Below are 12,973 nucleotides of genomic sequence, written 5' to 3'. Positions count from 1 at the left end.
TTTACAAATATAACCTTGGCAAGTTGCTTTCGTTCTTGTTTTCCGCATCCATCATAATGCCTCAGGTAAACCGAACAGCAAGACTTTTCAAAACCGAAAATCTCTCAGTGCTGCCACTGTCAACGTGGAATCTAAGCATGTGCATGACACCCTTGCTGTGAAGATTAGAATACCTTCATGGCTTCATAGTATTTCAACTATAGGCTTTAATTTAAATGGAAAACCAAAACTGCCAGTATACCGACAAAAAAGTAATGCTTTCACCGCAACCGGAGCCGGTAACGAACGCTTCCTAAGATTTAAATTTTACAAGCTACCGTAAGCTGTCACAGAAAGCTTTCTCAACGTAGAACAAATGTCACTTTTTTCAATACTATTTTAGATGTAGACCCGCATATTTTATGATAAAGAGAGGAAAAGCCAACAAAAATGAAACGGCATCAATCGTTACTCCAAATTTTACTGTACTGTTCTCATTACCTTATCATCCATGTCTTCTTTCCACGTCGAATCAGTAATCGTAAATTCAAAAGTCCAATTCAGATTACCTGCAGTAACCATTTACGTTAAAATTCAACATACTTTCCACAAAATCGCTGATATATCCTTTCACAGACGTTATTCGAACCGAACAGTTCGATACGTCGAGATAAAAGTGACTAGTGCTGCCGACATAATTTGGAACAATGGTAGAATAACTGCTCCAAAAATGTAAGAAATCAAGTCACAGCTCTTATGGAAAAAACAGTGTACCTGAATCTATAAATAACACGTATACAGGAATGCGTCACAGTCTGGTAACCATGGATACAATGCTAATGTGAAGCAAAGGTGGGGAAAGATGGAAATGTGATCAAATCAAATGTTAATATCAACACAGTACATGATGCAAATAATAAATGCGGTTCTTACAACTACTTTCTGTTCTATGTGTCAACATGACTCATTAACACAGGACAGATATGCACGTGTTATTTTATTTTCATTGCGTCCCGGCCCCTGGCCCTACCCGTGAAAAAAATAACGTTCGCACGTCCTCACTTTACCCTTTGTTGTCTTATCGACGTTGCTGATCTCAAGTAGTAAACATGTTCAGGCATTTGATCAGATGTAGAATCATTACATATTTTTAAAATTATAAATATAACAATAAATCATTTTCAAAATGTTGGTGATCAATAGAAATAAAATAGTCCACTTTCCCTTAAGGTTTGAATTGTGAAATGGCATATGTCAACTGTGCAAATAACGGTACCTACATTACTCTACCATTGCATGACCTAAATAACGTACAATTACCCGCTTTGTACACATAAATTTTAATAATTTGTAAAGCACCATGGTAACATGGCGTATTTGTCGCGTGGAGTTTGAAGTTCTCTGAAATAGACATAAAATAAACAGTTTGATTTAAATAGAATAAAAAGGCAGCGTGCATAGCGATGTGCTGGTAGCTGTCTGTCACACTCGCTCATGTACTTTGGCTTTCGCTCATTTAGTTTTTGCTGAGTCATCACAGTCAATTATAGGAAAAGAATAAAAATGTATGCAGCACAGGTACATCTGCCAATAAGTCAAGCAAATATACCGTTAAAACATTATTTTACATCAATATTCTTTTTTTACCTTAAATGACTCAGCAAAAACTAAATGAGAGAATCCCAAATTACATGGCTTGTTAACTGCAGTTCTCTATTTTTCCAGTAAGAGTATCTTGAAAAAACAAACTTTCATCCACTCTTCACGAACGACCAGCTTGATGATTTGAGTACATGTTCAATATTTTCTCAAAGTTGTTTTTAAAGTCACATGTATGCTACTATGAAATTGTCAGACCAGCTTCGTGAGGAATTCTGATGTCTTTATTAATGTGGGATGTTTAGATATATGCCTGAAAAATATTAGGAAAGAAAATGGATCTTAAAATTACCAGTGTCTCAGAAATTACTGTGTCAGTAAACCAATGCACGATTAGGCGTGAAATGCCGAGATAGACGTTTAGTCATGCATACTGCACCGTTAAGTCAAGAGTTAGTTGTATTTGAAGTGTCTTAGTGACGTTTGAATTTCAATCGCAGATACAGTAAAGATGAGGCAGAGCCTATCCAGGAAAGGCAAATACCCAGGGGATATTTACAGGAATTGTGTACAAGCATCGACAGCCAAAAACAACAAATGAAATCATTTGAAAGACTATTTGGTGAAGAATCGATAATGGCATTCAAATTGTCCCAATTCGGTGGAATACTCAACAAAATACGTCTGCTACACGATACAATTCAGGAACCCGAAACCATCCAGGCATTCAATTTGTCACATATTCAGCAAAAGGATTTGAACAAGGTAATGTTTCAATTATTTACCATTCTCTGACTAGAATTTGTTTTATTTAGACGAATCATATTTTTGTTACAATGCCGTACCTTTTATAGTGTCTTAAAGCTTTTCTGTTATGGAAATCGAGAAAGTTGACAAATTGTCTGACATCCATACTTTTAATCAAACAAAGAAAAATTTTTGCCAAGTTATGAATAGCTACGAAGATGTGTGTTTTGCTTTCACACCACAACTAAGAACAATATACCGACTGCTTTTATTTACAAATTTGTGTAAAAATCCTCACAGAAAAGGAAATGAAAGTATCCAATTAAGGTAAAGTAACATGGAATCCTCTGATTTCCATGTTTCATTTTAATATTGTCATGATTTATTTGAGGTCAATTACAAACAAGGCACGACGTTGTGTGTAAAGATCTTCAATGCACAAGCAAAACACATGTTATCAAGGATGAATGTGAGCGAGGAGTGTAAAGGGTCGTAGTTTTCATTGACAGAGGGGACAGCAAAGTTAAATTATCGTGACAATAAGTTTCAATGTATCGCCAAATCATAATGATACATGGGATGGTGTTACCTCTTCGACTCTATTACTATCGCCCTCAGTGGTAACCACCTCCTTACTTTAATAAATCAACATAAAGTTCAATATCGTGAAATCTTTAGTAACGATACTGGTACGGTGTCTCTTTCACCTAGCGTCATTTTCTTTTCGACAAAGAACCCAACCTTGCAGAGCGTATCGATTTCCAATGTACTAGTATGGTCTATTCAAGCAGAATTTACGCGATAATGGAGTTTACGACTTTCATAGAGCTTTGACGTCGACAAATTTGTATTCTACAAAGAAGAAAGCACCCAGAAAAGAGACTTTCACGTCTTTCAATGTCAAGAACTTATGGGCCCTGTCATTCTGGGAATTCATCTTGAGATTGTGTGTTTGAATTCACATTTTATAATGTTTACAGACAAGAGGTCGCTGTGAATTCCACGAGAACAACAATAACAACAACAACGAAAACGTCAACATGGATGGTGCAAGTAGCGGATTCTACTCTGGACCGCGTATCGGAAATGATCAACCTTCTTAATACTTTTGTAAAAGCAGAACAAAGAAGAAAACACGATATGAACTATAACGTATTGGTGAATATTATTTTTAACTGATTTATCAAATCACGTAGAGTGAAATTCATCAGATAAGGATCAAAATAGAGATAAACAGCGCAATTTCATGAGAACTTCGTAATAGTCGTGTTGAAGCATGAAAAATAGACAGTTACTCATAATAATGGGCAATACACTAGTTTTGTAAATCTGCCCACCTGATGTAATTTTTGTAAAACCACCGCACAACGAGATTGACGCCACCACAAGGTGATATTGAACTTTCGTTTGTTTATCTGAAATTTGGGAAAAGTACTTGAAATTACGACCGCCCAGGGTTACAGCATTTTCGTTAACGTTCTATACTTTACAGCGTGACCAAAGAAAAAACACGTCTGAGCTTGGACCAAAACAGTATAGTTCACATTTTTGAATTCAAGTGTTCTTTGTATTTATTTCTTGTTTACATTTTATAGTTTCCATAATTGTGTCACAAGGAGTTTGGAAAATGAAAGGATTTGATGAATAAATGTTTTTTTTGTGTGTGTGTGCAGTAGGATTTCCATTATAAAGAATTAGGTTTTACTACATTTTACTATATCGTCAGATTTTTTTAGCTTTCATCGCCACAAATTACACTAAAATGTGACATTCTGCAATCTTGCAGGCATATTAATTATACGTTAACAAAAATTGTGAACATAGTTTTGTAGCCAGAAAAGCTTAGCGGTAATGTCATATGAAAATACAATGGGGTTAGATTAGCGGGATAATAAATTGACATTCTGATGCATTTGAACTATCCAAGGACTTTGACGGTGTACAAAGTGGTCAAACTGGACTTAAGGATTGGATAAATATGTCTTTGAGTTACTGTTTGAGAAGAAAGGGCAAACTTGTTGCTACTATGATTGGCCAGTGTGTGAATGCACAGAAACGTCTGACCTTCAAGATGTACAGCATCACCGCCATCAGCTTTGACCTAGAGGGTCAGTAGCTTTAACTTTTGATGATGATTTTCATTATTATTGTTCTCTATGTCAACTTTATTGTTCTACTCCCAAAAGCATGTTGAGAGTATACAGTATTCAGCTTGTCAACTGAGCCTGTATATATGTGTGTAGAAGGCACTTTATTGTTCACAAATAAATTCTGGTCAGGACTACAATTCAAACGTTAACAATGACACTGCACTTTACACGTAGAGACGCTGTGAAGATATGCTGAATAGTAGGTATTGGGGAGTAGAACAAGAACTTGCATTTGACATTCAAAACAAAAATAGTGAAAAAAATAAAGAAATTACAGCTGATGATGAGTTTGGTGATCTCCGAGAAACGTTTATATTTTGTTAGCTGTTATACACAGATAATGAATATCAAAGCCCTTTTACATTTCATAGATTAAATGTCAGTATCAGAAACCGTGACTGGACAACAAATCTTAAGTCAGACACCGATCGGTAAATTTCCCCATAATCCATTGCGTACACGTTTGTTCAGTCTCAAAGTATACGTTTCAAAGGCTTTAAGATAGCACAGAAAAAAATTTTCTTTAAGTCAGTGACACCTGAAACATATTTTTATACTGAGAATTTTAGGATCAAACTTTTTATCGTTCGCACAAAGAAGAATGTGGCATACATTCTCACGTAACTTGCTGTGAATCGCTGATTGTGTGTCGTTTGTAATGGCTGCGCTGCATGGTGCATCGGACAAACTTTCCTGTTTTACCCTTGATTTATCCCATTTCCTGGACGTTTTCCTGAATAATTCTTACTCCACCTATTTCTAAAGTATTAAAGACTCTAGAGGACCAACCAGAAGAGACTGACTCTCCGTATTTCTCCAGTTTTAGGAATTTTGTAGTTTTCACCGACTATTCTGTAACGTTCAATATTACCATTGCACCTGGATCAGCTCATCATGCCTTCGTTAGCTTACAGCAGAATTGCACTATTTAACATGAGAAAAACAGTACTTAATAGCCAAATAAAGGGTTCATCCCTACTCCTTGGATATTACGGACATTTAACATATGCAGGACTCAACCAAGCAAGAGATGCTTTGCCGGAAGGAGGGCAATTATGCACATCAGATTCCTGTTAGGTATTCTCCCTGCCTACATCTCACATAATGATTGGCCGGCAGTGAGATACACAACGAAACCAAACTGCCACAGATTAGTGAGCATTCCAATTCTAAGGCTGAAAAATCAACCTTTGTCCATTTCATTTGCATTGTGCAATATACGAGCTGTAAGGCAGAAGGTGTCATCACTATGTGACCTTGTCATAGGCAACCACCTTGACATTATTTCATTAACTGAGACTTGGCTCACTGATGAGTCCAGTGACAATAATGCTCTCTCTGAACTGCGACATACTCTGCCAGGCCATGACTTATATCATATTCCCCGCAAGTCTAAAGGTGGTGGAGTTGGTGTTCTGTTACGGAAAGGTTTCAAAGTTGAAAAGAAAATGAGTCCTCTTCACTTCAACTCATTTGAACACATAGAACTCTTGGTGACATCAAAACCAACTGCAGTTCATCTGATTACAATCTACCGACCACCACTTTTAAAGAAGAACAGATTAACAACATCATTTCTTTTTCAACGAATTTTCTACACTTCTTGAAACTCTTGCAACTGTCAATGGTCATCTGTTTGTTGTCAGTGATTTTAATTTTCATCTTGTCATACCATTGACGTTCCGAATGATCGTGATGCTGCATTTTTCCTGAAATTATTAGAATCATCAGGACTTCAACAACATATTACAGAAGCTACTCATCGTTGCGGCCATACTCTGGACGTTATTATATCCCGACAAACTGATAGGTTAGTATCAAAATATACCGAGGTTTTCCATCAGACCATGTGCTGTAACATGTCATCTAGCCATATCATTGGTTCACTCGACTAAACAAAGAGTATGTTTTCGAAAACTCAATTCTATTGACATTGATAAAATATGCAAAGACATCTCTTCATCATTTTCCGCTGCTACAGTCCTTAGGAGTAATTAGGGTGTGTAATCAACAGTTGGGGACCGTTTTCAAATACATAAAATTTATTTTTCATGATCAATAAATCACTATAGCGCTCGCTAGCTCCTATGATGGATGGTCAGGTTATCGTCGGACGTGATTGGCCCTTGATTTGTCACGTGATTTGTCAACCATTACAAGTACTAAAGAGATCCACCCTGGCCCTGACATGTTGATACCTTGGACCACGCGTGCCAATGGTGCCTTGGACTTCACAAGTTTTAGTCTGTGCCAATACGCATGCGTATAAGCTAACCACTTGTGGGTTTGGGGAGAATGTCAAACATCCGTGTTGTCACTGATAAAGAAATTTGCTGATTTTGCTGTTTTGATTGTTTTAAGGTTATTGTTTACATATCGATGTCGTTACGAGTGCATGCAATTGAACATTAACTCTTTTTTTTGAAAAAGATAAATCTGTGAATGCGTTAAAATTACAATGCTCCTTGTCTAAAAAAACAAAGCAAAAAATCAGTCATTTAACTACAAAGATCATCTTATAAATGCATTCAGAATGCATTCTTCTCCTTCAAGGCTTACAAGGCTTGAAAACGTGATAAAATCTTCAGCTTTGTTCATCATCTTATAAGTGAAATATAATAATATAATGTATTCATCAATGAGGACAGATAACATTTTAATTGCATAACATAAGATTGAAGGGAAACTTTAATCCCATCAAGAATAACCGAATTTCTAATATTCCAAACTGCGTATTTTACAAAGGAAGTGATACAGTCAATAATGTCAGAAGTTGCGTTATTATCATTTTCGATTCCTGCAATTGATAATCTTTTGATACTGATATTGTTATCAAAGTTGTGTTTTCTGACAAAGAAAGAAATGTATTTCTGCCAGATTTCTTTTACATATTTGCACTCAAATAAGATGTGTTCCAGTGTTTCTTCTCGGCCACAAATATGGCATTTTCCTATCACTTAAATTGAAAGTTTTGGCCAAGCTTCCTATGACTGGGCCTCTATAGAAAATCTTCCAATTAAAACATGCACTGAATTGCTAACAATGCCTGTTGAATTAAGACGGCTGAATAAAATAGATTTGTAACTGTCAGTGAGGCTTGGATTCTCAGCCCATTTTTGACCAATTTGACCTTTGACTGCATGCCATTTCTTATCAACTAATTTTCAATAAAGTGACTGGGTTTTGACATCGCTTTTTGTCAGAACATAATTCTCTAAGTCTAAAATATCATAGTTTCCTTCATTTTGGATGATGATTTGTATACTCTATCTTAATTTCCTCTTGCACATGTCTATTTGTACCTCCTCTAATTTTTGCAGTTGTTTCCCATTGTTCAAGCCAGTCATTTCTGTTATCATTCCAGATGTCTTGAAATTCTACTCTTTGACCATTTTTCATAAAAAAGGACACTTCCTTCATTCTTAATATTGTCATTATACCACAGAACTTCACTAAGAAGATTCTGTTTTGATGTTGGTAAATTCACTCTTGTAAGTCTAAATGATATCCAGGTATTCAGCATATTCCCATACACTATTGGGATTTGGTTGTTGTTGACTTTGAAACATTAACGGAACATTATTAAACCTTTTTTTTTTTGAAAAAGATAAATTTATTTCCACTTAGTCACAAATAAAACAACCTTACGATTGCTCTTTTTCCGACAGCGCCCCCACCGTTGACGTTCCTACACTACAAACTGTACTCGATCGTAATTCAGTACTTCGGTCATATTTACAAATGATTGCAGCTATTGCGTTATATCGTCATAGTGTGTAGTAAAATGAGAAAACTACGCTATTCCACGGTGAACATCTGTCGAACCGTTTCCCTTTCGAGTGGATACAGCAGGGAAGCGGGACTTGTAAAATTCAAATGAGACACTCCATGCAATAACCCGGACGACCGCAAGATCATGTCATAGATTTTCAAAAGGTTGTACTGAAATGAATGGTAAATATCACCAATAGAGATAAAGATATGGGCGAGAAACGCAAAATACCAACGATACGTCACATTCATCCCGTTTACGTCATTTCGTCAATTTATATCAAATGACGTTAAACGTCAGAAATCAGAGGTCGGAGACAAAATTTTAACATTCTTTCATTATCGGCTTTAACGACTCAATAATATACAAGTGCATTTTGAATTGTACCTTACATGATAATAAATACTTAATATCAAATAAAACAACATGCTTAAGATTCTGGAACAATAAATCGCAAGTTTTCTCGATCTGTTAACTATGATGAAAAACAAGAAGTACAAGAGCGAAGCAGCTGCCATGGAAACGTAGTAAACAACACAATGACGCTTTCAATACGTACATTAACGTCATTTGCGTGAAAAGCTCTGATGTAATCAGAAACTGATTAATTCAGTGCAATTGTTTTCATGATCAAATATCTAGGTGAATAGGCAATTTGTTTGGAGGTGGAATTCAGCACTGTAAATATTTTTTGCGGGGTAGCTTAATTTTCTAGCTAAAACGTGTGCATATTTTAACTTCAAAAAATGCTGTTACGGTATTGCTTGAATTTTGCCTGAACAGTTTACCATCCAAAATATCATTGCTCGATGGAGAAGTTCCTTTCAGTTCACAGTGAGTGACTACCTTGTATTTGGATTTGAGCAGAATGTTATCGGCACTGTTGAAATAGTTGGCGCGGAGACGTTAAGTTTTAGCCTCCAACAGGCGCGACATCTTCTATCTGTCATAGCACCTGTCCCATACAGTCATGACCCAAACAATTACATAATGGAGCACCCTCATCGGTATTGTGTCAGGAGGAATGCCTTGTTGACGGACGGCAGCGAGCTTCGCATGCTACCTGTGAAAATGTCATCTTGAGAGTGGTGCAGTAACGTGTCCTGTCTGGCAAATTGGTTTTGTTGTGCGTGTGCAGCAACGTCCATGAAAGAAGTTCCAAATCCCCCGACGTGGTGCATGTTATTGCCGTGTAAGCTACCAGTGCCTGTAATTGGGATAATAGGAGATTATAGAAGGGTAGATCGGCGTATGACGACTCAGATATTTCTCTGATACTGGACACAGAACAGCAGCAGTAACCATAAAAGTCTTCAAGCTGACAAAACACGCCGTGAAACTTATTCACGGGCGGCATCATTTAGTGTTTACATGTATCACGTGCAGTTCGTTAACAAAAAATAAAAACAAAACAGGAGTGAATACCTTTTCATCAAGCATATCAGAGATTCTGCTAATAATATTGTGATCTTGAAAACAGAGTGCTATCTTTGAGAAGTTCAAAAAATTACAGGGACTTTTCATCCTATTGATATGACTCTAAAGAATATGATAAACACCTACTATCGACAAACAAACATGTCCTTTGCAATAATACCAAAACGTCGGGGATGATGCAAAATTTGCTGGCGTAGGCACTGTTCCGAGTACTACTTTTTGAATGAGACTTATTTTGTTCTAATTTACATGTAGTTTGTGATCAAAAGTTAATTCATTTGAGACATGGTGGGATACGAGTGGAAATGAGCTTACCTGTAATATTGTCATGTGGTCTTGCATAGTAGTGATGGTTTGATCTGGCGGCCTGGAAAGCGGATCTTGTCATAGATTCCTCAAGTGGATTGTGGGTCGTCGTCGATAACGGACTCGTTGGGAACACGGCATTCCTTTTGGCATAGCCGGAATTCATTCCATAACTAGCACCCATCGACATCGGCTTGGCATGGTAAGTGCCGTAGCTGTCGTTGTAACCCGAAGGCGAGAAGCGGTTCTCAGTCCAGAATGTTCCCTGTGAGTGAAATGACGGACTCGGGGGAATGTTCAGAGAGTTGTAGGGCGCCGCCGACGACAGCTGGGTGTCGATCGACATCGCCGTGGCCGTGTTGTAACTAGCTGGCGTGAAGTGGTCGGTGTACGTAGCTGAGTTCAGATGGGACAGGTATGCAGCGGTGGTGGCCCGGTCGTAAGCTGAACAGCCGTTCAGGCCCGCCATCTGCTGGTAGTGTTTCGACTGGGAGAAGTAGCCCTGGTTTGCCATCGGCTGCGTGTGGCCATGGTAACCAGGGGGACTGAAATCCGGGTATGTGATATCCGAGTGAAGCTCGTTGCTATGGTGAGGCTGCGGACGGCTAAATGCTGTGGTGTTACCCGATGAGATGTCGGGAAATGCTGACTTGGATTTCGACGGAGGCGGGGACAAGCGTGGCTCTCCGAGACCTGGAAAGATGCGTAAGAAGCAATGCTTTGTGAGCTCGTTTCGGATACATATTCACTTTGTGAAACGGAGCGAGAAAAAATGTAAAAATTCGTGAACCACGCGCAATGAATAGAATACAGTTGAAAATGCGTGGCTATAATTTTTGAATTAGCCTAAAGATTTTGCACATATCACGTTATCATAGTACAAGCAGCGGCATGAACATACAAACCGAATCATTTGCCCAGACGGAACACACTAAAATTTACGCCAGCGTTTTGTCCTTACCTGGATTTTCGACTTCACCGATTCTCCTCTTCTTTGCTTTGTTGGCACCAGCATCGGTCTTAGAGGGCGCTGACCTAACTTTGGCTTTAGTACTGATTTCACCTGTAAAATAGACCGTGATGACGTTTTTGAGAGAGCCTTTTGAAGTTGTCGTTGCTACAGACCCAACTCGATGAGTTGCTTGCCCTTCATCTAGCTGTGCGCTTGGGTCACCATTATATGGGCGTATTTGCCTGCTGTGTTTTGTGCGCGATTTTCGCGCTGTCAGTAACTTTTAAACAGTTTTGAAGGGCAGAAAATGAATCGAAATGCGCCGTCTGCGCAATTGCGCAGTCGAGAGAAAACTCTGGATATGTACTGATGCTTCTGAAGGTTTAAGGTAGCTACATACCTTTTAGCCACTTTCAGATTTTTATTTTTTTCTCAATTGAACACGTCCCAAACCCCAATAAAGTATACATTTTCTGAAAGCCCTGATATAGAGCTATCCGACCAAGCACAGTACACGGTCATTATTTGCATAAGAGTCACGTGACAAGCGTTTTACTGAACCTTCCAAAAACCGGTTTTTCCCGCCTTATGCGAACACGCTGCAAGATTTCCGGTTGGAATTTCTTCATTGACAAGCCTTGACAATATCCTTCAAAACTGTGTCTGAGATTTTTTCCCGGAGGCTCCATTCAAATTATATGGCGTGATAATTAAAATTCCTTGAAAAGCACCTTCATCTAACACCTTTAAGAGCGCATAAAAAAAACCCAAAGGCATATAAAGAAAATCCCAGACACGGTTTTGAAGGATATTGTCAAGGCTTGTCAATGAAGAAATTCCAACCGGAAATCTTGCTGCGTGTTCGCATAAGGCGGGAAAAACCGGTTTTTGGAAGGTTCAGCAAAACGCTTGTCACGTGACTCTTATGCAAATAGTGACCGTGTACTGTACTGTGCTTGGTCGGATAGCTCTATATCAGGGCTTTCAGAAAATGTATACTTTATTGGGGTTTGGGACGTGTTCAATTGAGAAAAAAATACAAATCTGAAAGTGTCTAAAAGGTATGTAGCTACCTTAAGTCGATGATATGGAAGTAAATATAGAGTCAACTACTTTAACCCTTTCACCGCCATGGTTTGACCGATTTGGGACCTCCTTACATGGATTTGGGATGCATAAATTGAACAGCCATGTCATACAAAACAAGTAAGAAATTCAGTCAGACCAGTTTGTATCATACCTGCTGTTTTCATGTGTTTCTGAATGTTTTTCTGCAAATCTGCCTCGTCCAACTGATTCTGTTGAGTTTCCATCACCAAAAACACGTACTCATCAAACATCATATGAATGAGGTGGAAGGAACCTGCCAAATAAAAGAGATGGATGTCACATTTATCCCATTGGAAGACGCCCTCATCCAAATGTATGTTTCCACGGGAAAGCTCAAGGTGCACAGCCCAAATATAGAACTACTCTTTATTCTGATTTTATGAGTTAGCCATAAAGTGAGTAGAAATAATCTCATCCAAAAAAACCCTCAACACCGTCCCATACTCTCACAGTAGCATACATATGGGAGAAGATACTCTATGATCAACTTGAACTCTAAATTGTTCTTGCGCAGACGTCTCTGCATTGCGAGGTTTCAGGTTTACATAGACACCATCTCTCTGGCATTCGCTGTCGACAGTCTGCGTCGACGTCATTCAGAAAACTGTTACCGGTCAAGAATAACGATTCAGTTGGAACTTATATCATCATGTCCCTATATATTTTTTTTTGAAAAAAAAACCAAAACAACAAAACCAAACCTACATACCAAAACTTGCTGCGCTGTGTAACGTCAAATCTCGCATAACACGAGACGTGAAGAAGGACCAAGTGAGTAAGAAATCACGTGCTCTTTCTCTGAACGGTCGACCGTTTTCTTTGGAGGGCTGAAGGAGTTACAAAGTCAAAGGATTAATATTTTAGCCTCTGTCGATGTAAAATTATGTATCCAAAAGTTAAATAACATGAAAAGGCTAAATT

General features: G+C 38.1%; 2 protein-coding genes and 1 long non-coding RNA gene across 5 annotated transcripts in view; 1 reads left to right on the top strand and 2 right to left on the bottom strand.

Moving 5' to 3' along the window:
• The window catches only part of LOC139141127 (probable serine carboxypeptidase CPVL), a 601,148-nt gene that overhangs the window by 341,747 nt on the left and 246,428 nt on the right, over window positions 1-12,973 (bottom strand). The window lies entirely within an intron of this gene.
• Window positions 2,081-3,989, top strand: LOC139139687 (uncharacterized). Its single transcript, XR_011553867.1, has 2 exons — window positions 2,081-2,343; window positions 3,306-3,989. It is a non-coding gene; the product is annotated as an uncharacterized lncRNA (long non-coding RNA).
• The window catches only part of LOC139141125 (DNA-binding protein RFX6-like), a 29,113-nt gene continuing 24,709 nt past the window's right edge, over window positions 8,570-12,973 (bottom strand). For all 3 annotated transcript variants that reach the window (XM_070710715.1, XM_070710717.1, XM_070710718.1), the window contains exons 15-19: window positions 12,762-12,879; window positions 12,183-12,305; window positions 10,952-11,053; window positions 10,000-10,683; window positions 8,570-9,454 (exon numbers count right to left, since the gene is read on the bottom strand). In XM_070710715.1, coding sequence (XP_070566816.1) covers window positions 9,249-9,454; window positions 10,000-10,683; window positions 10,952-11,053; window positions 12,183-12,305; window positions 12,762-12,879 — 1,233 coding nt within the window. In that variant the 3' untranslated portion in view covers window positions 8,570-9,248. The remainder of the gene's footprint in view (window positions 9,455-9,999; window positions 10,684-10,951; window positions 11,054-12,182; window positions 12,306-12,761; window positions 12,880-12,973) is intronic.

The sequence above is a fragment of the Ptychodera flava genome, chromosome 9, assembly GCF_041260155.1.
Source record: "Ptychodera flava strain L36383 chromosome 9, AS_Pfla_20210202, whole genome shotgun sequence".
Taxonomy (NCBI): domain Eukaryota; kingdom Metazoa; phylum Hemichordata; class Enteropneusta; family Ptychoderidae; genus Ptychodera; species Ptychodera flava.
Note: the sequence above shows the minus strand (reverse complement) of the source record. Positions and strands in the feature narration are given on the sequence as shown.